Source organism: Mesoplodon mirus (assembly GCF_964341445.2).
Source record: "Mesoplodon mirus genome assembly, chromosome: 14".
NCBI lineage: Eukaryota > Metazoa > Chordata > Mammalia > Artiodactyla > Ziphiidae > Mesoplodon > Mesoplodon mirus.
The window spans coordinates 9,333,548-9,356,202 of record NC_138990.1 but is presented as its reverse complement, the minus strand read 5'-3'; the positions used below and the strand labels follow the sequence as shown (position 1 = coordinate 9,356,202).

General features: G+C 40.7%; 1 protein-coding gene across 1 annotated transcript in view; it reads right to left on the bottom strand.

Annotated features, from left to right (window-relative positions):
- The window catches only part of DNAH6 (dynein axonemal heavy chain 6), a 273,547-nt gene that overhangs the window by 10,517 nt on the left and 240,375 nt on the right, over positions 1–22,655 (bottom strand). Inside the window, exons 66-72 of the mRNA XM_082642773.1 lie at positions 20,947–21,035; positions 20,031–20,177; positions 16,839–16,977; positions 10,385–10,504; positions 9,726–9,847; positions 4,999–5,128; positions 2,176–2,303 (exon numbers count right to left, since the gene is read on the bottom strand). Coding sequence (XP_082498899.1) covers positions 2,176–2,303; positions 4,999–5,128; positions 9,726–9,847; positions 10,385–10,504; positions 16,839–16,977; positions 20,031–20,177; positions 20,947–21,035 — 875 coding nt within the window. The remainder of the gene's footprint in view (positions 1–2,175; positions 2,304–4,998; positions 5,129–9,725; positions 9,848–10,384; positions 10,505–16,838; positions 16,978–20,030; positions 20,178–20,946; positions 21,036–22,655) is intronic.

The window sequence follows — 22,655 nt, the reverse complement described above, 5'->3', positions numbered from 1 at the left end:
AGCTCACCAAGATGGCAGCCCGAGGCCCTGGATGCTCCCGCCCTCCCTTGGCCTTATCACTACCACAGTGAGGTCTTGCTGTTTGCTGGGTGAGGTGAAAGTGAGGCTGGGACAGAGCCAGGGCAAGGCAGGACAGGGCAGGGGTCAGGATGAGGGAGATCTCTGGTGCAGGCCCAGCATACAGTGGTGGGCACCACCCCTCGCTGCAATGGGAGTGCTTGGCTATGACTCCTGATTGCCTTTCAGGCTGCTTCTCCCAGGGCTCCTCTCTCTTCTACTTTTTTTTAGGTGAATTCTTCCATTAGTGGTGGACACTATTGTTTGACCAGAAGAAGTGACCACTTTGTTCCTGTGAGCCACATTCGTTCACCTGCACGTTCAAATATTCATGGAAGATTTAGGACGTGTCAGGCACTGGGGAAACAGAGATGACTTATACACTAGTCTCCTTCTCTTCAAGTTCATTGTCTACTGGGGGAGCCATACTCATGGAGGAGTAATTACAAAACAAGGTGGTACATTGTACACAAATACAGTGATGGACACAGACACCTCAAGTGATGGAGCCCTGAGGAGGGGTCCCTGTCATCTGGTGGGGGAGGGAAGGGCTAGTGTTCCAGGAAGACTTTGTGAGGAAGTGACATTTGGACTTGTCCATCTTTAAGTGGGTGAAAGGCCATACATGATGTGGAAGAGGCCAGAGATGAGGAGGATCCATCTCCTCTTCCTCCTCTGAACAACAGTATCCTCTTAGTTTTATCTGGGCACAGAGCAATCCAATACAGATATTGGGACTACATTTCCCAGCCACCCTTGCAGCTGGGGGTGTTGCCATGTGACCAAGCTTTGGCAAAAGGGATATAAGAAAAAATGATGTATGCAACTTCTAGGTTACATTTTTATGAGGAAGCTGCTCTCCCTCAGCTCTCTTTCCCCTGTCCCAGTGGCTGGCAAAAGGGGACAGTTGGAACAGCCACCTTAGTCCCAGAGATGGAAGCTACCTGTTGAGACTGGAAGAGCCAGCCCTCCAGCTGAGATTCTTGGATGAGCTCATAAAGCAAGATTAACTACCTGTCCTAGACAGAGCTTTGTCTGGGCTCTTAACTGAGAGAGCGGTGAATTTCTATCCTGTGTTGGCCACTGTATTTGGGGATCTTTATCACAGCAGCTTCATCTATACCCTGATTCATTCAATGTAGAAGGTAATAAGCTCTGACCTGACTACCTGGCCTGCTGACACTGGTTTACCTAACCAGATGCCATAGACCCAAGGTGATGATGTCACATATTCAGCTGACCCAGTGGCCCCCTAACCCACAAGCCTGGGTATTGCCAGACGACCAGAAACATTTGGAGACTTTGCTTTCCTAATAGGGAAGAGACGATCTTTAAAAGATCTACCCTAGCAACACTTCCCAATCTTATCACTGAGCCTTGATTCTGTGCTAGATATTTGGTTCCCTGCTTGGCAGTAGAACTTTTCCTGTTACTGCTCAATATTTGGTTTCTAATAGTTTCCCTTACTAAAGTTATGCACAGAGACAACAGGAAGTCCTGTAGCCAGCATTACAAAGTCAACGCCATTCAGAAAGTATTCCTGAGCATAAGGCAAAGGTCTAAATAGTTGTTCTTAAATTTTAGTTGCACTGACATCATCTGGGGGAGTTTATTTAAAATTCATATCCCCAGGAATTCCTCAAGGAATCCTAACTCCATAGGTCTGAATTGGAATCAGGGAGTCTACATTTGAACCTGCAGTACAGTGGATCCTAATTTAGGTGTTTTGTGGCCTCCAATTTAAGAAACTCTGGTTGTCATAGTCTTCATAAAGACTATGATATTAAAAGCAAACTAGCCATCAGGAACAAGCACTGAATCTCTCTTAACTGAGTGCTTAGGTCCCTGGTCAAATTCCTAATGAATCAACGGTAATTCTAAGGGTGCAGGTTAGGATAATGAAGGGTTTGTAATGCCACATAGTCACTAGGCCATTATTAGAGAAAGGGAACACAGACTAGAGGAGGGTGAATTCAGGTTTAGACAAGATGGGCTTGAAGGGTTGTTAGCATATCCAGATGGAAATGTTGAAGTGATGGGAATGGAAACTTCACATTGTTATACACTCTGCACAAAGCTTTGATACCCAATAGCAAGGATAGCAGTGAGCGTGCATACATGTATTAGCCTCAGCAGATGGTTAAACCGGTCCACTTCTTGTCCAAGAACAGTGGTCAAGGAGTTAAGGCGTCCGTGAGAATCCTTGACATAAAGGCTCTCAGAAGCGTTCTCCATCTCCAGAGTTTCTGAAACACAGACGGCTGATTCATCAGATCAATTATTGTTGATTTCTCTCCTTATCACATTGCTATTGGAATGCACTTATCTTAACCTTTCTTAAAGCCAACTTCTCTTGTCCCTGGGGCCTAGGCTGAGCGGGAGTCAGGCCCCTTGGACTTCAGTGGCACGTGCTACCTGGTAGACAAGGGACATCCCTGAGATCAGAGGTACCAGGGGTCCTGAGTCGTCTCCTCTGCCTTGTGTGTATGCGGCGTATGCAAGCCTTGCTCTTCCCTACACACCCGTGTTGCATCTAAGAGAGGAGGGGTTGGGGGCAGGACACCCCCCGAGAGAGGAGAGAGACAGCATTTATCCCAGGTTACTGAGTATTGTTCAAAGGGACTGACTGGATTGTGAAATGAGTCCATGTTTCAAGCTGGATCGAAAATTGTGCTCTTCTTTTTCCCTACAATCCACCCAGTAGAGGTTCATATGAGCTCTAAAAAATGAAGGGACTGAATTTTCCTTACATAGATGAGTAAAGTGTGAGAAAACAAATGGCTCTGAGATATGTACATCAATTTCCTCTTAACCACTGACATTTTGGCTGCTGTAGAAAAATCACACAGCAGTGTGGGTAAGTGCAAGCTCTTGGGTCCACAGGGCTGCGGTTACATGCCTACACTCTTCTCCTTTTGTCAGTCCCCTCGGGCTATTTGGAACCTCAGTTCTCTTGTTGAGTCAATTGCACCCCTGCCCCTCAGTCTCAGCAGATGGCATGGCTTATCATTTCACAGTAAAAGTACAAACTTTATGAAGCGTGGAGAGAAAAACCTCCTAGGTGTCAATGGAACTCTATGAAACAAGTATACTAACTCTCCATCCATCTTCCATCCATCCATCCATCCATCCATCCATCTATCCATCCATCCATCCACCTTCATCCCTTTTTCCACCCAGTCCTCCATCTTATGTTTATTAAAAATGCTTCCTAAAATAACTCAGTTGCTTCAATATCAACATAACTCTCCACTCAAGAAGAGAGTCTTTTGCGGGGCTGCTTTAGGAGGAACATAACTGACTTCTGAGGTCACACAGGTCCTTTCTTTTCTGGGGGCCTTCGTAGTATTGGCAAGACTTACTCTGTGTTCCTGTGATGTAATAAGAAATATGTATTTTGGTCTTTGTCCCCAGCTTCTGGCCAGAGCTCCTAAAACTCTTATAATTTCCTCATTGATAAGAGTGATAGGAGCATCATTTCTATAATTGTTGGTTTTTGACCCCAACTCCTCAAATAGCTCCTGAGTGATGAAGGTGAAAGGAACAACTTTTGTTATTGATAACAAGCCCCTTTTAACCACACCTGAGTGTATGTTAATGAGATGACTCTTGGACCATCCCTAAAGATGAAGGGCTGGTTGTTAGGAGAAATAACCATGTGATTAGAGACTTGGAACTTCTAGCTCTACTCTGACCTCCTGGGAGAGGGAAGGGGCTGGATGTTAAGTTAATCACTAAAGCCAGTGATTTAATCAATCATGCCTACGTAATGAAACCTCCATAAAGACCTAACTGAAGGGGTTTGGAGAGCTTCTGGGTTGGTGAATGCATCATGTGCCAGGAGGGACAAAAGCTCCTGCCCTTGGGACTCTTCTGGACCTTGCCTTATGTACTTCTTTATCTCGCTGTTTATCTTTATCCTTTATTATATCATATAAAGTAATCTGGTAAATGTAAATAACCATTTCCCTGAGTTCTGTGAGTGGTTCTAGAAAATTACTGAACCCCAGAAGGGGGTTGTGGGAATCCTCGATTTATGGCTGGTTGGTCAGAAGTACAGGTCACAACCTGGGGACTTGTTGGCATCTGAAGTGGGGACAGTCTTGTGGGACTGAGCCCTTAAACTGTGGGGTCTGTGCCCACTCTGGATAAAGTCATAACTGAACTGTAGGATACCCAGCTGGTGTCCAGAGAGTAACTGCCTAATGTAGGGGGAAAACCATACACTTGATGCCAGAGTATTGTGAATAGAGACAGAAACACAGTTTACTTTTACAGTCACTAGTTTTTTTTTATGCCTCATCTTTTTTCCCCTATAATGACATTTCCAACCATGAACAATATATTAAGACATCTAAATCTACAGTCACTCTAAGAAAAGTGTGAAAGTGGATCTCTGTGATTATTCAGGAAGATTCCCTAACTCGCTAGAAAACAAAGTGAAATAATCTAGCCACCTCTCTTTTTGGAGAAAAAAAAAAAAAAAAGAAATGGATTCCAGAGCAGGGCTGTCTAATAGAATATTTTATGATGATGGAAATGTTCTCCATTTGCATTGTTCAGTATGGCAGCACTTAAAATGTGGCTAGTGCAACTGAGGAAATGAATTTTAAATTTAATTTAAAGTTTAAATAACCACATGTGGCTAATGGCTACTGTCTCGGACAGTACAAGTCTAGAGATATTAGAAAACTCAGGAAAAAGTCTGGTTAAAGTTACATCGAGCTAGAAACCAACTTGTTCCTCATGCTTCTGGCAGTTAAGATGTCAAGGTGCTATAGGCTTCTCATCTATAAATGGAGAGCTCTACATCAGAAGAGCTCTCTATGTAAAGAAAAAAATCTGCATAATAAGCAGATTTGGACACCCGCCTATCACTCAGCTTTCTGAGTTTATTCCTAAAAGTCCCATTGTACATGTATGCTAGGAATTACTTACTACCTGGAACTCTGGTCCGGACAGAAGCAATGAGTTCTTGGACAATCTCATCATTGCTCTTTCCCTCTCCACCAGAAGATGACCTTGGCTGAACCTCAAGTATGGTGTTGATTAAAGTGTTGGTCTCTTTGTACTGTAATGGTGAGAAGAGACAGAACAGTGAAGAACCAAATTCTCAAAAAAATAATTTTGCACACGTAGTTTATTAGAGAAATAATGGCAGTGTCCAAGACCAAGGGAATTTTATTTTATATATATATATATATATATATATATTATTAGTTTCTGCTTTATAACAAAGTGAATCAGTTATACATATACATCTGTTCCCACATCCCTTCCCTCATGCATCTCCCTCCCTCCCACCCTCCCCATCCCACCCCTCCAGGCGGTCACAAAGCACCGAGCTGATCTCCCTGTGCTCTGCGGCTGCTTCCCACTATCTATCTACCTTACGTTTGGTAGTGTATATATGTCCATGCCTCTCTTTCGCTTTGTCACAGCTTACCCTTCCCCCTCCCCATATTCTCAAGTCCATTCTCAAGTAGGTCTGTGTCTTTATTCCCGTTTTACCCCTAGGTTCTTCATGACATTTTTTTAAAATTCCATATATATGTGTTAGCATACGGTATTTGTCTTTCTCTTTCTGACTTACTTCACTCTGTATGACAGACTCTAGGTCTATCCACCTCATTACAAATAGCTCAGTTTCGTTTCTTTTTATGGCTGAGTAATATTCCATTGTATATATGTGCCACATCTTCTTTATCCATTCATCTGTCGATGGACACTTAGGTGGCTTCCATGTCCTGGTTGTTGTAAATAGAGCTGCAATGTACATTGTGGTACATGACTCTTTTTGAATTATGGTTTTCTCAGGGTATATGCCCAGTAGTGGGATTTCTGGGTCGTATGGTAGTTCTATTTTTGTTTTTTTAAGGAATCTCCATACTGTTCACCATAGTGGCTGTATCAATTTACATTCCCACCAACAGTGCAAGAGGGTTCCCTTTTCTCCACACCCTCTCCAGCATTTATTGTTTGTAGATTTTTTTTTTTTTTTTTGCGGTATGCGGGCCTCTCACTGTTGTGGCCTCTCCCGTGGTGGAGCACAGGCTCCGGACGCGCAGGCTCAGCAGCCATGGCTCACGGGCCCAGCCGCTCCACGGCATGTGGGATCTTCCCAGACCGGGGCATGAACCCGTGTCCCCTGCATCGGCAGGCAGACTCTCAACCACTGCGCCACCAGGGAAGCCCTGTTTGTAGATTTTTTGATGATGGCCATTCTGACTTGTGTGAGGTGATACCTCACTGTAGTTTTGATTTGCATTTCTCTAATGATTAGTGATGTTGAGCATCCTTTCGTGTGTTTGTTGGCAATCTGTATATCTTCTTTTGAGAAATGTCTATTTAGATCTTCTGCCCATTTTTGGATTGGGTTGTTTGTTTTTTTGATATTGAGCTGCATGTGCTGCTTGTATATTTTGGAGATTAATCCTTTGTCAGTTGCTTCATTTGAAAATATTTTATCCCATTCTGAGGGTTGTCTTTTCATCTTGTTTATGGTTTCCTTGCTGTGCAAAAGCTTTTAAGTTTCATTAGGTCCCATTTGTTTATTTTTGTTTTATTTCCATTTCTCTAGGAGGTGGGTCAAAAAGGATCTTGCTGTGATGTATGTCATAGAGTGTTCTGCCTATGTTTTCCTCTAAGAGTTTGATAGTGTCTGGCCTTACATTTAGGTCTTTAGGCCATTTTGAGTTTATTTTGTGTATAGTGTTTTAGTTCTTACATTAAAGTCTCTGATCCATTTTGAGTTAATTTTTGTATATGGTGTTAGGTAAGGGTCCAAGTTCATTCTTTTGCATGTGGATGTCCAGTTTTCCAAGTACTGTTTGTAGAAAAGACTCTCCTTTCCCCATTGAATGGTCTTGACACCCTTGTCAAAAATCATTTGACCATATACGTGAGGGTTTATTTCTGGGCTTTCTATTCTACTTCATCGGTCTCTATGTCTGTCTTTATGCGGTACAAGTGTTTTGATTACGTTAGCTTTATTGATTTCAAATTTTATCCCATCGTAGTTGGGGAAGATAATTTGTATTATATTTATCTTTTAAAAACTATTGATACTTAGCTTGTGGTCTAACATATGGTCTGTTCTGGAAAGTGTCCCACGTGTGGACAGTTAACATTTTCTGTTTTTGTTGTTGTTGTTTGTTTGTTTCAAAGATGTTTTGCTTTGTCATTTAATTTTCTTATGACTTTTTGGATATACTCAAATGTTCTGGCTCTTTCTAATGTGATTTATTTTTCAATTGATTTTTATGCTTAGAAATTCCTCTTCCAATGTCAATTAAATATTCTCAATTGTTCTAGTTTTTTTTTTTTTTTAATTCGGAAACATGGTATCTTCTTGTGTATATTTTTTGGAACCTCTTAGAGGTTTTCTTTATACCAGTCACAACACTTATTATCCACTTACCTGAGAAAAGAGTTCAGAACCTGGGATTACAGATCTTGATTGTAAAAATTATATTTTACATAATAGATCTTCTTTCAAACATTACTTTTGACATATTCATTAGGTCCTAAACACATATGCGACATAATTTACTTAATGTTATAGTTAAATAGTTTGGTTTCCCTGCTCAGTGCCAGTTGTTTAATATTATGACTTTTCCATTTTAGTTCTTGACTTCTTGGTTAGACAAAAGTCTTGAAACATTTAGTGCAGCCAGGCTCAATTTTCTTTACTAGTCTCTAGTACGCATCTATGTAAGTATAGTTTGCTGGTCTGAAGAAGGAATCATTTGTATCTTTTGAATTAAGTCTCTGTTGATGGCAAGAGGCAGAATTGTCTAACTTAAACCAGCTAAAGCAAAGAGAAGGGGTCTGTTGGCACATATAGCTGGGAAGAAGAGGACACAAGTTATGTGGGTTTCAGGCATGGATGGATCTAGCACTCTCTCTTTTGTGCATATTTGGTTGTTTCTCTCATTCTTTCCTATGGCAGATGACCTTTTTCCATTTGGTAGGAAGAATGGGTAGGGGGGTCAGGGATGAGGGCACAGAATGCTGCAGATATGCAGCATCGTAGCCAGTGATTCCAGAGGAAAGAAATTTTCCTCCCTCCTCCATCCTAGGATCTATATATCCTATAAAGGAATCTCTTGCACCTAGTGTGGGCCATGTCCCTGCTCCTTGGACCAATTCCAGGGGCTGAGTGATGTTGTGCTGCCTTTGGCCAGGCCTGAGTTACATGCCCACCTCTGTGAAGGTAGAGAGTGGTTGGAAGTTTTACCAGAATCTAATGGAATGAAGAAGGAGAAATTTTCCCAAAGGAAAGAGGTGGGAGTAGGGGATGTACTGTACCAGAAAAATGGAGGAAGGGAGGCTGGGAAGAAAAACATAACTTGGGGCTCACTACATGCCTACTATCTCATTCTCAGTCATCCTGAACCAATGAAAACATAAAAAACTACATTCCCAGGTATATACTGCCAAGAGTGTTACTCCACCCGAAAGTCCTGTGCTTCTCACGGGATACAGTGAACCTACCATTTCCACATTCCTCTCTTCCTTCTCTCACCTCCACACCCACCCACTCCAGAACAAAAAGTCAGATAATTGAATATTAACACTAGGTTTGGCCACCTCTTTTTCCTCCTGAAAGTAGAATCAGGAAAAATAAGATATTCCAACTCTTCACTGAATAGCAAAGCAATTTTTAGGGCAGAGAACATGACATAGGTCATGTCGTGTTCTCTGAGAACATGATCATTGAGAATTTCCACTGTTGTTTTGCATGGATTCTTTGATATCTAGGCAGACCTTACCCTCTAATTTGTCTCTAACTTGCAAGGGCCAAATTTAAGTTGAAAAGAAAGGTGATTCCCTTCAGCTTCGTGAGGCCAACCTAGTCTCCAACCTTTAGAGTATTCCAGGGCTCCAGGGACATACCTCTTTTCGTGGCTTTGGTTCACCTAAAGATGCCAGACTATGACAGATAATAAAACTGGAAGGGTATGTAATGGCCCGGTCATGGAGGATCCGTGTTTGCCATACTGAGGAGCTCGGACTACCCTTAGGTAATGGTGTGGCATCAGAGGGTCTTGGGGGAGTAAAATTGTCCAGTTTGCTCTTTGGACCTGCTGCTGTGGTCTGGTACTGTCACCTTGATGAACTGTATTTTTATTTTTTAATTTAATTTAATTTTTAAATTATTTTTAAAAATTGAGATATAGTTGATGTATAATATTACATAAGTACATGTACAATATTACATAAGAACAGTGTTTTAATTTCTCTGCCTTGGATATTTGCTATTGTATTTTCATAACCTACTCATCTGGGGGGGGTCCATAACTCTTTGTGAAATATGTTACAAATATGCCCAGCAGGGAGGGAGAAGTGCAAAAGAAAAAGGACGGTCTGGATTATCATCCAAATCCCCATGTTGCAGGAGACTAGCAGGTAGATTATGGACTAAGCAGAGGCTGGAAGGTGAGGGGGTGGCTGGTGACAAGAAGATGAATGACGATTTTAGGATTCTGTGAAGGATCCAGGGGGAACAGGCTAAATTGGAACCAGATGTTGAAGTCGAGGTGAAACATTTATTTCATTTATTTATTTAAGAAGATTATAATTTACAGAGCCAGTGAGGTGACTATTGATGTTTCAGGTTTATATACCCAATATGAATATGCCTTTTAAGTTCAAAGGCCACATACCTGGAAAACTAGGTTGGCATTTTCATGCATTCCAAATATTTCTGGGTCATCTATCAAAGGCAGGTTTTCAATGTAGTCTTTAAACTCTTGTAGGCTGTCAGCCAAGGGTGCAAAATAGATACCTGTTATTGAAAACACAGAAGGCGATATGTCTCAAATAGATGAGCTTTGAGTACTGCCAGGTTTGGTGCTTCTCTGTCTGTTCAGATGGTGGCTATAATCAGCTGCCTCACAGAGAAACAGGGATGGTTTTACCTCGCCTTCATCTCTGTGTCTAGTTTCTTTACCTTTTCTTGAGGCCTTTACATCTAATCAGTGTCCTAACCTTTCAGGGTGTTAACCTGCAGAACATTTCAAGGTTCTGAGAATCCAGGGATATGCTACTGAGAGGTGTGTTCCGAATTTACGGAACTTTGAAAGCACACTTAGAATACCACCCATTTTAGAGCAGAAATAATTCAAAATGGTTATCGTACAATAGCTATCTTTGTACTCTTACAACCAAAGCCATTTTGAAGGTGGTCAAGCATGAGGATGGGAGGGTGTGGGGTCTGGGTTGTGAGGACTGGACACAGACAGCTCCTGGATGGAAAACTGAGAGATGCTGTCAACGACTTCTTGGAAAAAGTTGTTTTCCATGATATTGAAAAGTCACTCACCTGATTCAGAATATTTATAATCCTCTTGTAATGTTTCAGGAGAAAAAAATCTTTTCAAAACAGTACGAAGGCATCTTTGATCCCAGGTATCTGTAACTCTACCACCATATGTAATTTCACCTGAAAAAGAAGTTTGCATTTAAAAACATTGTTTGCTTTTAATTGATATGCATACCCACATTCTAATAGGTTTATTTATTCACACATTTATTTGGTACTGAAAGTGGAAATAGCACATTGAGTTTCTTCTATTACTCCACCCTCAAAGATAATAAAAGTCAACTTTTAAAAAACAGAAAAAAATCTAGTATATGTTCTCTCCCCTAATTATTTTGCTTTTCCCAAATAACTGAAACTAAAGTCAGTGAGATCTGTTTACATATTTCTTTCTTCTTCCTGTTTTTTTTCTTCAAAAATATTGATTTTGGGTCTTATCCCATCATTGACTGTAGTATTCTAAAACAGACATACTTTCCATGAACCACTGCTTCTTTTGGGGGCCAATGAGCTAAATGAAACCAAAACATTTACAGCAAGCTATTCAAACTCTATACATACCTTATAAATCATTGATATTAAGCCAAGGAAGAAAGATAGATCCATAGTGAAGGAGACAACTTGCCTCACAGAAATTATGTTATGGGGAATTACAATTTATTGGTATCCCATCTCTTTCCACAGAGAAATTATGCTCCAGCGTCATCCCCAAGTTACAAGTAGGAAAGATATCTATTCTGCATTGGAATGATTGTACTGCTGGATGATATAATTCCTTAGAAAAATTCCAGACCCATTGCTACAATTCATTATTCACCTCTGTAGTGTTCCGAAAATGATTTTACTTATGATACTGATATTGCCAACTTCTGAATCCTTTAAATGTTCATCCATTCTCATTTCCATCTCTTTCATTATGTCAAGAAGATTTTTTTAAAAATTCTTTTTCAAGCTGAGATGGTTGGTTGACAGTAAGTTATTTGTGTTTGGAATCTCAGTAATTTATTTCTTCCAGGATAGTAGCGTCCTGGCTTGCACCTATCTTGCCTCTCCTGTGGAGGCACTTCTGGTCAGTCTTACTGGCTCAGCCACTTAGAGTGAGGACTTTGGGGAGTAAGTGCCAGAGCTGATGATCAAGTAACTGACTCCCTGTATTAGCAATTCTAAGAGGGAAGAAAGAGATGCTGCTGTACTTTCCTGAGAATACTCTTCAGTCACTCTCTGGGAAATCTTGCAACACAAAGTGGGGTTAAATCTTTGTGGTGGGTCCATCTAGCTTCAGACTAACTTGGATCCTGAGGGCTAGATGGGAATATAAAGGTCAAGTTTCTTCAATTGCATCATGGTGTCTGGGAAAGGAGGGTGGCCGGGAAAACGCAGACTCCAATAATTAGTCACTGGTGAGAGGAAAGAGTTGCCCTGAAGTGCATTATTCTAAAAAAAATTTCGGGGACTTCCCTGGCGGTCCAGTGGTTAAGACTTCATGCTTCTACTGTAGGGGGCCCGGGTTTGATCTCTGGTTGGGAAACTAAGATCCCACATGCCGTGCGGCAGGGCCAAAATTTTTTTTTAAACAAAAATATTTATATTTTGAGAAGTAGCACAGAAATATTCACCTTAAAAATCATCAGACTTTGTGATTCTATGTCCAGATTTAGTGTCATGTTTTTCTTGGGTCAAAGTGAGTAAACCAGAAATTCGAATAATTTGATTCAGGGTAGACGACTCAATTTTAGGCTTACTTTTAGGAAGGAGTCTTCTGGATTTAGAAGACAGATGTTGGGAGGGGGCGTCTACCATTCACGTCCACCACCTGTCCTGGCCCAGGCATCACAGTTCATGAGGGTCTTGTTGCAAATCCTGATGTGGTGTCTTCCCCTTCTCTTCCATTCTTATCCCTGTGGGCTGGCTCAGGGATGGCCCGACACAAACTGAATAGGCCTTAGGTTTGGCACTGTCTTTGCCCACTTTGAGCTCAGAGCTGTCTCTTGGACTTAGACATCACTGTAGCTTACTCTATAAAATTTTAAGGACCGACCCCCCCACCCAACCCCAAATACCTTCCCATATTTAAAGCCTCCTTAATCTTTCTCTGTTTATTCTCTCCTGTCTAGTCTCCCCCTTGGTGTTGCTGTATCCCCTTGTTCAATTCTTCACCTTGCTTTTGTTATAGCTTTATAAGTGGTTGCACCTGTTCCCAGCCTAAAAGACTATAATTGCCAACCGTTGCTTATAAGGTGGAGCCCAAATTTATTAACAGCACACACAGGCTTTCAAGATGTGCCTGCAGATCACCTTTTTTTAGTTTTGTTGAAGATAAAGCTTTCCTCCATATACATCTCTTCTTTATACTCTGCTCTGGCACTCATGAACTACTCACAGTGTCTACAGGCATGACACATCCCGACACTGCTGGGCTTTACCATCACTGTTCTCTCTGCCAGTGTGCTGTCCTGCATCTTCTCTCCTGCTGAGCCCAACCCACCATTCAGTGCCCCACTCAACCATTGCCTCCTTGGTGGAGCTTTCCCAGATTCTTCCAGGTAGCGTTATTTGCTCCTTCTGAATTCCCACAGCATTTTCCATACACTTCTATTTTGGTAACTGTCATACCATATTAAAATTTATTTATTATCTCCACCCCATCAGTTTTTGGTAGACAGGGACTACATCTTCTTTGTATTTCCAGCATTTAGCATAGTGGTACTAACCTGTATTTTCTGGATTAATCCATAAATGACTGCCTAAAATCCCATCACAAGCAAATATCATTGCCTGGATAAAGCATTGCTTTTTTTTCTCCTATTTTTTTTAAACATTTTTGATGAGCTACACCTTGAAAATTATGTCACTTAAAATTTACATGTATAATTAAATAGTTTTTAGTAAATTTACAAAGTTGTGTAACCATCACCATAATCTAATTTTAGAACATTTCTATCATCCCCCCAAATAAATCTTGTGCCCATTTGCAGTCACTGTCCATTTCTTATCCCCGGCCCCATGCAATCACTATCTTACTTTCTGTCTGTATATTTGCTTTTTCTGGAAATTTCACATAAATGGAATATACAACATGTGATATTTTGTGTCTGGCTTCTTTTACTTAGCATAAAGTTTTTGAGGTTTATCCAAGTTGGAGCATGTATCAGTACTTTATTTCTTTTTCATGGTGGAGTAATATTACATTTGTAATATTGTATGGATATAGCTCACTTTATCCATTCATCAGTTGATAGACATTCATGTTGTTTCCACTTTTGGGGATTATGAATAATGCTGTTATGAACATTTCTGTACAAGTTTTGGTGTGGACATGAGTTTTTATTTTCCCTGGTATATAACTAGGCATGGAATGGAATTTCTGGGTCATATGGTAAACCTATTAAAACATTTTCCAAAGCAGCAGCAACATATTACATTGTCACCAGCTATGTATGAGGGTTCCACTTTCTCCACATCCTTGCTAGCACTTGTTACTGTCTTTTTTTATTATAGTCATCTTAATGGGTGTAAAGTGGTATCTCATATGGCTTTAATTTTCATTTTCCTAATGATTAAGTGAGTTTATTAGGCATTTGTATGTCTTTTTTTCCGAAATGTACATTCAAATCTTTTGCCCATTTAAAAATTGGATTAGTTTTCTTCTTACTGTTGTTGGAGTTCTTTATATACTTCGTGTACAGGTGCCTTATCAGATATATGATTGCAAATATTCTCTCTCAGTCTGTGGCTTCCTTTTTCACTTTCTTGATGGTGTTTGCTGAAGTATAAAAGTTTTACATGTTGAAGAAGTTGAATTTATTATTTTTCTTTTATTGCTAGTGCTTTTTGTGTCATATCTAAGAAGCCATTATTAACCCAAAGTCATGAAGATTTACTTATATGCTTTCTCCTAAGAGTTTTATAGTTTTAGCTCTTATATTTAGATATATCACTCATTTTGAATTAAGTTTTTGTATGGTATGAGATAAGAATCCAGGTTCATTCTTTCACAGATGGATATCCAATTGTCCCAGCATTATTTATTGAAAAGACTCTCCTTCCCCCATTGAATTGTCCTGGCGCCTTTGTTAAAAATAAATTGACCAGGGACTTCCCTGGTGGTGCAGTGGTTAAGAATCCCCCTGCCAATGCAGGGGACACAGGTTCGAGCCCTGGCCCGGGAAAATCCCACATGCCTTGGAGCAACTAAGCCCGTGTGCCACAACTACTGAGCCTGCACTCTAGAGCCCGCGAACCACAACTACTGAGCCCATGTGCCACAACTACTGAAGCCCACGTGCCTAGAGCCCATGCTCCGCAACAAGAGAAGCCACCACAATGAGAAATCTGCACACCACAACAAAGTGTAGGCCATGTTCGCCACAACTAGAGAAAGCACATGTGCAGCAACAGAGACCCAACACAGCCAAAAATAAATACATAAATAAATTTATTAAAAAAATAAATTAACCATAAATATAAGGGTTTATTTTTGGATTCTCAATTCTGTTCCACTGATTATATGTCTATCCTTATGCCAGTACCATATTGTTTTTTTTAAAAAATTAAATTTAGTTGATTTACAATACTGTGTTAGTTTCAGGTGTACAGCAGTGATTCGTTTACATGTATATGTTTATATATCTATATATCTTTTTCTGATTCTTTTCCTTTATAGTTTATTACAAGATATTGAATATAGTTCCCTGTACTATACAGTAAGTCCTTGTTGTCTCACACTGTCTTGATTATTGTAGCTTTGTATAACTTTTGAAATTGGGAAATGTAACTCTTCTGACTTCATTCTTTTTTTTCAGGATTGTTTTTGCTTTTTGGGGCCCTTTGCATTTCCATTCAAATGTAATCAGCTTGCCAATTTCAGCAACAGTGTCAGCTGAGATTTTGATAGGGATTGTGTTAAATATATAGATCTGTGTGGGGATTATTGTCACTTTCACAATATTGTGTCTCTCAATCCACGAGCATGTCATGTCTCTTCATTTATTTAGATTAATTTTCTTTGGCAGTGCTTTGCAGGCTTCAGTGCACAAATCTGTACTTCTTTTGGTAAATTTATTCTTAAGTAGTTTATTCTTTTTGATGTCATGAATAGAATTAAAAGTATTTTCTAATTGTTCATTGCCAGTGTATAGAAATGCAGTTGATTTTTGTATATTGACTTTGTATCCTACAACCTTGCCAAACTCATTTCTTACTTCCAGTTTGTGTGTGTGTGTGTGTGTGTGTGCGTGTGTGTGAATTCCTTAGGATTTTCTGCATGCAAGGTCTTGTCATTTGCAAATAAAGATAGGTTTACTTCTTCCATGCTAATCTGGATGTCTTTGATTTCTTTTCCTTGTCTAATTTCCCTGGCTGGAACCTTCAGCACAACACTGAATAGTAGTGATGAGAGCAGATATATCTTTGTCTCATTCCTTTCTATCCTTTTCAAAACACAGTTATTTCCACAGCAGTAGAAATTGAGGTAACCAGAAAGGTCAAGTGTCCTAGGAGAGAGGGAAGGGAGAGAAAAACTAGGAAGCAGAAAATTCAGGGTACATAGAGGGTGCCAGAGAAGAATTCTGCCTAACTCACTGTTATGTTAAGCAATGTTGGCCACACAGGAGTGGCTGAGAGCAGGAGTACAAAGTAGCTTCCCAGGTTCCATGCCCACTTCTCATGGTCCACCCGGGGGATGGGTCCTCATCCATTTCCATAGTGTTTTGCTGTCCTTCACTCAAACATGTTCCAAGGTGTCACGTGCTGTTCGAGGCTCTAGGTCAGCTGATACCTCTCTGCTGTTCCCCATTTCCCTTGCTCACCAATGAAAACCATCCATTCCCATTCTGCTCTCTCCCTCCCTCACCTCCCAGTGGGAATCTGTTCTTCATTATTTGGGTCTACATGGTCTAAATTGTATCTGATTTTGGCAGTAAGATCTCATTTGGCCACAGTTCATATTTGTTAAAAATTGTAATTCCTGAAATAGTTTTTCCTTTTTCATAAGTACACCTAACTCAACAGGTCTCGACTAGTCAATCATGTTTTGATTCTTTTGAATTTAAGAGCACAGACTCTGGAGGCTGGACTGCCTGCCTTTAAATCTTGGCTTCACCCTTGTTCTTCAGGTTCCTCGTGTGTAAAATAGGGATATAATAGTTTTCAACTTATAGGGTTGTTGTGAGGATTAAATCTGCTAATTCATGGGACATGCTTAAAACATGCTTAGCATGTAGCAAGAGCTATCTAAGTTTTTGCTATTATTATTTGGGAAAACATTCATCCCATTTCCTATGTGTAAATATTCTTATGATATTCTTATCATTGTCTTATCTTCTCAAAGGCAGTATCAGAAGTCATCACCACCGTCACCAAAGGCTTGGGACGACATCGTTTTGGTATAAGCCAGGTGGGCGTAAACCAACAACTGTGTGGTGCACAGCTGGACCTCAGACCATGTGGACATACTGACCAGTGATGTAAATCAATGCATCCCAGGGAATCTTTCCTTCTTGACAGTAAAGGTTGAGGTTCAGTAAAGCACATTCCCTGTCACTGTCGTTAAATTCATAGCAGATATTCCAACCAAGAGGGCCGAACTTTTTTCTCTCCTAGAATAGAAAATGAAAATGGTCTTAAAGTTTGATAAAATTAATTGTGTAAAATACTGAAAACTAAAAGGTTTCTGTTGAAGTTGAACATCCTCATTGTGCAAAATCGGTTAATCATGACATTCAATTTGAGCCAGGCTTTCAGTTTGGCTGTCACCAAACAGGGCAGGCACCTCTTCCTCCAAAAGTGGCCTTTTGTCAATTTTCCAAAAGAAAATTTTATATTACGAGAAATGTGAAAATGTGATAGACTTGTCAAATGAACATTTGTTCTTCATGGTAAAATAAAATATTTCTCCATCAAAATAGGGAAAACTAACCCACCTAGAGTCTTTTGGCATAAAAATATTGACACTAATTACCCATCTGGTGGAGAGAGCTGCCCCCAACTCTTCTAAGAAGTCTATCATCCAGGCTTTTCAGTCATGCGTGATGTGCTGCTTACAAGCTGACTTCTCTATATTGGCCTTTTTTTTTAAACTGATACCCAGAATCTCAATTCTTGTTTCATAACTCCCCATAGTGAAATCTTTCCCTTTCTTTGTTATCTCCCTATCTCACCTAATTTCTTAATTCTAAACTACTAATTGTATCAGAGGATTGGTCCCATGTTCCCTCCTCTTTTCTTAAATTTATTTTTTTATTATTTTAAAATTTTAATTATTTATTTTTGGCTGCATTGGGTCTTCGTTGTTGTGCATGGGCTTTCTCTAGTTGCCGTGAGTCCTGGCTACTCTTCTTTGCATTGCGTGGGCTTCTCATTTTGGTGGCTTCTCTTGTTGTGGAGCACGGGCTCTAGGTGCGCGGGCTTCAGTAGTTGTGGCACGTGGGCTCAGTAGTTGTGGCTCATGCGCTCTAGAGCGCAGGCTCAGTAGTTGTGGCGCACAGGCTTAATTACTCCGCAGCATGTGGGATCTTCCTGGACCAGGGCTCGAAACCGTGTCCCCTGCATTGGCAGGCGGATTCTTAATCACTGTGCCACCAAGGAAGTCCCTTTAAATTTATTTTTTAATTTTTATACAATTTTTAAAGGTTACACCCCATTTACAGTTGTTACAAAATATTGGCTATATTCCCTGTGTTGTACAATACATCCTTGAGCCTGTCTTACACCCAATAATTTGTACCTCCCCCTCTGCCACCCCAGATAGCCTCCCCACCCCGTAACCACTACTTTGTTCTCTGTATCTGTGAATTTGCTTCTTTTTGTTATATTCACTAGTTTGTTGTATTTTTTAATTTTTATTTATTTTTTGTAATTAAATAAATATTTATTTATTTATTTGGTTGCACTGGGTCTTAGTTGCAGCAGGCAGGCTCCTTAGTTGTGGCATGTGGGCTCCTTAGTTGTGGCATGTGAACTCTTACTTGCGGCATGCATGTGGGATCTAGTTCCCTGACCAGGGGTTGAACCCCAGCCCCCTGCATTGGGAGCATGGAGCCTTAACCACTGAGCCACCAGGGAACTCTCTGTTGTATTTTTTAAAAATAACTTTTAAAAAAAGATTATTTATTTATTTATTTATTTATTTTTGGCTGCGTTGGGCCTTAGTTGCAGCACGCGGGCTTCTCTATAGTTGTGGCATGCGGGTTTTCTCTCTCTAGTTGTGGCACTCAGGCTCCAGGGCCCGTGGGCTCTGTAGTTATGGTGAGCCGGGTCCAGAGAGCGTGGGCTGTGTAGTTTGTGGCATGCAAGCTCTCTAGTTGAGGTGTGTGAGCTCAGTAGTTGTGGCATGCAGGCTTAGTTGCCCCCGTGGCATGTGGGATCTTAGCTCCCCGACCAGGGATCGAACTGGCGTCCCCTGCATTACAAGGCAGATTGTTTACCACTGGACCACCAGGGAAGTCCCTGTTGTATTTTTTAGATTCCACATATAAAGTGATATCGTATAGTGTTTGTCTTTCCTTTCTCTGCCTGACTTATTTCACTTAGCGTAATACCCTCCAAGTCCATCCATGTTTCTGCAAATGGCAAAATTTTATTCTTTTTTATGGCTGATTAGTATTCCATTGTATATATATATACCACATTTTTTTATCCATTCATCTGTTGAGGGACACTTAGATTGGTCTATATCTTGGCAACTGTACCATGTTTCCTCCTCTCTATCTCAAAATTTCCCTAAATCTTAAACCATCCCTCATCTCAGCTGCTTTTGTTAGTAGAACAAAGGCCTCCCACTGGGAGCCCCAATCCCAGCCTCTCTGATCTCCTCTAGGACCTTGTTTACTTATTTATCCCATATTTTGCATCTTTAATCTTTGTTTCCTCTATACTGATTCTTCATCTGCAGATCACACACATTTGAAAACCAGGCAGCCTGTCTAATCAAGACCCCATACAGAGATATGGAGCTAGAGTCAGAATTCCAGTACAAGGGCCACAGGATGGGTACCAGATCAGGGCAGTGAGATCTGAACAGAGGGGTGAAAGGAGTGCCCATTACGAGGCCACAGGATGGACACCAGATCAGGGGAGTGAGGTCTGAACAGAGGGGGGAAAGGAGTGCCCAGTTGAAGGCCACTTTTCAGGGGACTTGGAGCTCTAATCACAGGGAGGAAGCTGTTAAGGGTCTAAGCCCACTCCAATAGGAGCAGGTGAGAGTGAAATTACTGTAAGAAAAATGAAGACTTGCCGACTGACATGATATATATGTGTAAAGGAGAAAGAACAAAAATAATCCTGAAACTCTGAGTGTAGGTGATTGAGAGAATGGGACCACCGATTTCAGGAGTAAAGTCTGGAAGGGAAGCAGATTTTGCGAGTGAAGCACAGCGTGGAGATCAATTTCGTGTTCTTGAATTTGACCTCCTGCATTCAGCCAGGAGATGGCGCTCCTTAGGTCAGAGCAGAGCTGGGAGGCAAAGCTGTGAGATACAGAGGCAAGGCGTGTACAGAGATCAGGGACTGAGTTAAAACAGCTTGGGTTCAGACAGAGCAGGGCCCTCAGTATTTCACAATGCCATTTGTAAGCTTCTATTTAATTCTTTTTATTGATTTATTTTTAACCTAATACACTTCTTGTCTCTATTAAAATACAAATTGAGTGTACCTGAATAATTGCATGGAAGAAACAAACGCCGAATATTATTTGTCTCCATTTTCTTCCAAGTATATTTTCTTCAAAAAATGAAGGTGTCATTTCGGTAAATGCTCGTCTGATATTTGCACGTAAACCTTTTGGAGGCTCACTGGTTACCTGTAGAGACACCCGCGGCAGAGAGGGTGGTTGTACAGATATGCATTATTTCCGAATAACACAAATAGGCTGAAGCCAGTGAGGGGACGTAAATAACCAATGCCTGGGAGGCATTCCTGCCCTGTTTGTGCCTGCTCTGTATCTTGCTCGGCCTCAGTCTCTGGAGAATAGGGGGTCCTCAGACTTATGGTGTGTGAACCACCTCAACAAGAACCTCAGGCACTTCCATTTGGTGTCCATTTCTCTAAATATGGACCAGAAAGGATGCTTAGACTTTCTGCACTGGATTTTCTGGTCATCTCAACATATGGCATCACCCCACACCTTGCCTTGATGGCACAGGGCAGACAGGGAAGAGGCATCCCTGGTTCCTGGGTGATCATTCATATGCAGAGGCTTCTCATATACTGGAAACTTCCAGCCTTGCAATCCAGCAACCATACTCCCTGTGGACCTTCCTGTTTCCCAAATGCTGACACATTCTCTTAACTCTGGGAGGGGTTCTGTACTCATTCCTCTGCATCCTTGAGATTTTCTTATAGAGGGGAAGAGTGCAGGTGTTGAAAGACCAGCTGCACTAGGGCACGTAAGGATGGGCAATGGCCTGGTAAATTCTTTCCCTGCTCACTCTCCGGTGAAGGGACACCGACTCCCACTTCCCCACCTGGGCCACCTGGACTCTGACACAACCTGGCACAAGCCTGGGCTTCCTGGACCCTCTTGGTGAACACCCTGAGGCTAATCATGTTACGGGCCAACCATACGTTACCTTGACAGAATTTTGAAGAACTGTAACAGGAAATGTCTTACTAGGCATGGAACTTAAAAAAAGTCGAAATGTGTCCTTGATAACAATATCTGTTTAAAACAAAGACAAAATGACAAAAAAGGAAAATGCATACCTCTTAGTAACACTTTTCTGTAAGAAATAATTATTATAGCATAGCAAAAAAAATATGCTGTAAGTTCTGTTTAAAGACTAGGTTTTCTATTTTAAGTATTTTATGTTGTAAAATCTTCTAAAATGGAGGTGAGGGGACTCTTTACCGAAGCTCTTCACACAAATCAGTTTGGCAGTCTAGATGCTGGCACATATGAGTAAAGAAATTACTCAATTATTTTCTCAATTATTCAGTTTAATTTCATGTTAATTTTCAATACGTGATAGAGATGCTAAGGGCCTTTCCTCTGAAATTGGGAAAATTTTCAATTGAAAGAGAGGACAGTTACTACATTTATGCTCAAGAAGGGGTTTTAGTTTTTGTTTGTTTTTATTTATTTTTTATTTTTTTAGCCATTCAATTTAAGGAAAATTTCATGAACATGGCCAGAAAGCCCTCTGGAGAAAAAAGAAATTTGTTCCTTCTGCAGAGATGTTGCAAAGGGAGCTCAGGGAGCAGGGAAACGGAGAGACCTCACATACAGCATCAAGAAGTTAAGTCAATATATGCTTCCCTTCTGAGCTGTGGACAGAGAACCTAAGAAAGAACAAGCTCCATTCCAGGTTCAAAAGGCCAAAGCAGAGCTGGGAAAATCATTGATCACATCACAGGAAGACACAGGCATCATCGAAGGAGGCCTTTCTTGGCATTGGTCTCTAAGTACAAGTGACGGTGTTTCTCCGACACTCTCGGCTTGCTCCCTCCGAGGCAGGACCCGGACACTAGATGTTCCTTCTACCTGAATGCTCTTCCTTTAGACTCCCTTACTTTCTTCAAGTGTTGGTCAAATGCCACCTTCTCAAAGAGGTCTATCTAGACCACGCCATTTAAAACTGCTATCCACCCTTCCTCCTCACCCCCATTCCATCCCAACCTTTCTGTTTCTCCTTACTTTCCTTTTAATTTTTTCCAAAGCACCGACCACATTCTATCACACCTTATAAATTACTTATTTGTTATGTAGTTTGTTTACTGTTTCTCTCCCCTCACTAGCATGTTCAATGAGGGCAGATGACTATGGTTATTTTGTTCACCAACATACCCTAAGCATCTAGAACAATGCATGGTATGCGGTAGGTTCTCGAATATTTATTAAATGAATGACTGCAGATTAAAGCTGAATTTATGCTTCTTGGTTTGGTAATGTAAATTCATGAGCTATATTAAATAGCTAAAATTAAAAGTTAATTCTAGTACAATTCTAGACCAGCACTAAAGTTGCTTGTATGGTAAAAACTATTAGGCATAAGTCAAACATCATCAAAGTCTTAGGGCTAATGATTTCATTAACCAAAAGAACCAAAGAGTGAAAAAGGCCAGGTTTAGAGAAGCATTTTTTTAAAGTACCTTTTCTCTTATAATTGCAAAAGCATCAAGAATCTTAACTTTCATAGACATCATAGAAGTTTAGGGCTGGAATGGAATTAGAAATCATCTTAGTTGTGGGACCTCTAGCAATGACGCTATGCAGTCATTTTTTTGCGGGGGAAACTGAGGTCCAGAGAAGAGGCGTGATATGTACAGTCAGGAAGTCGTG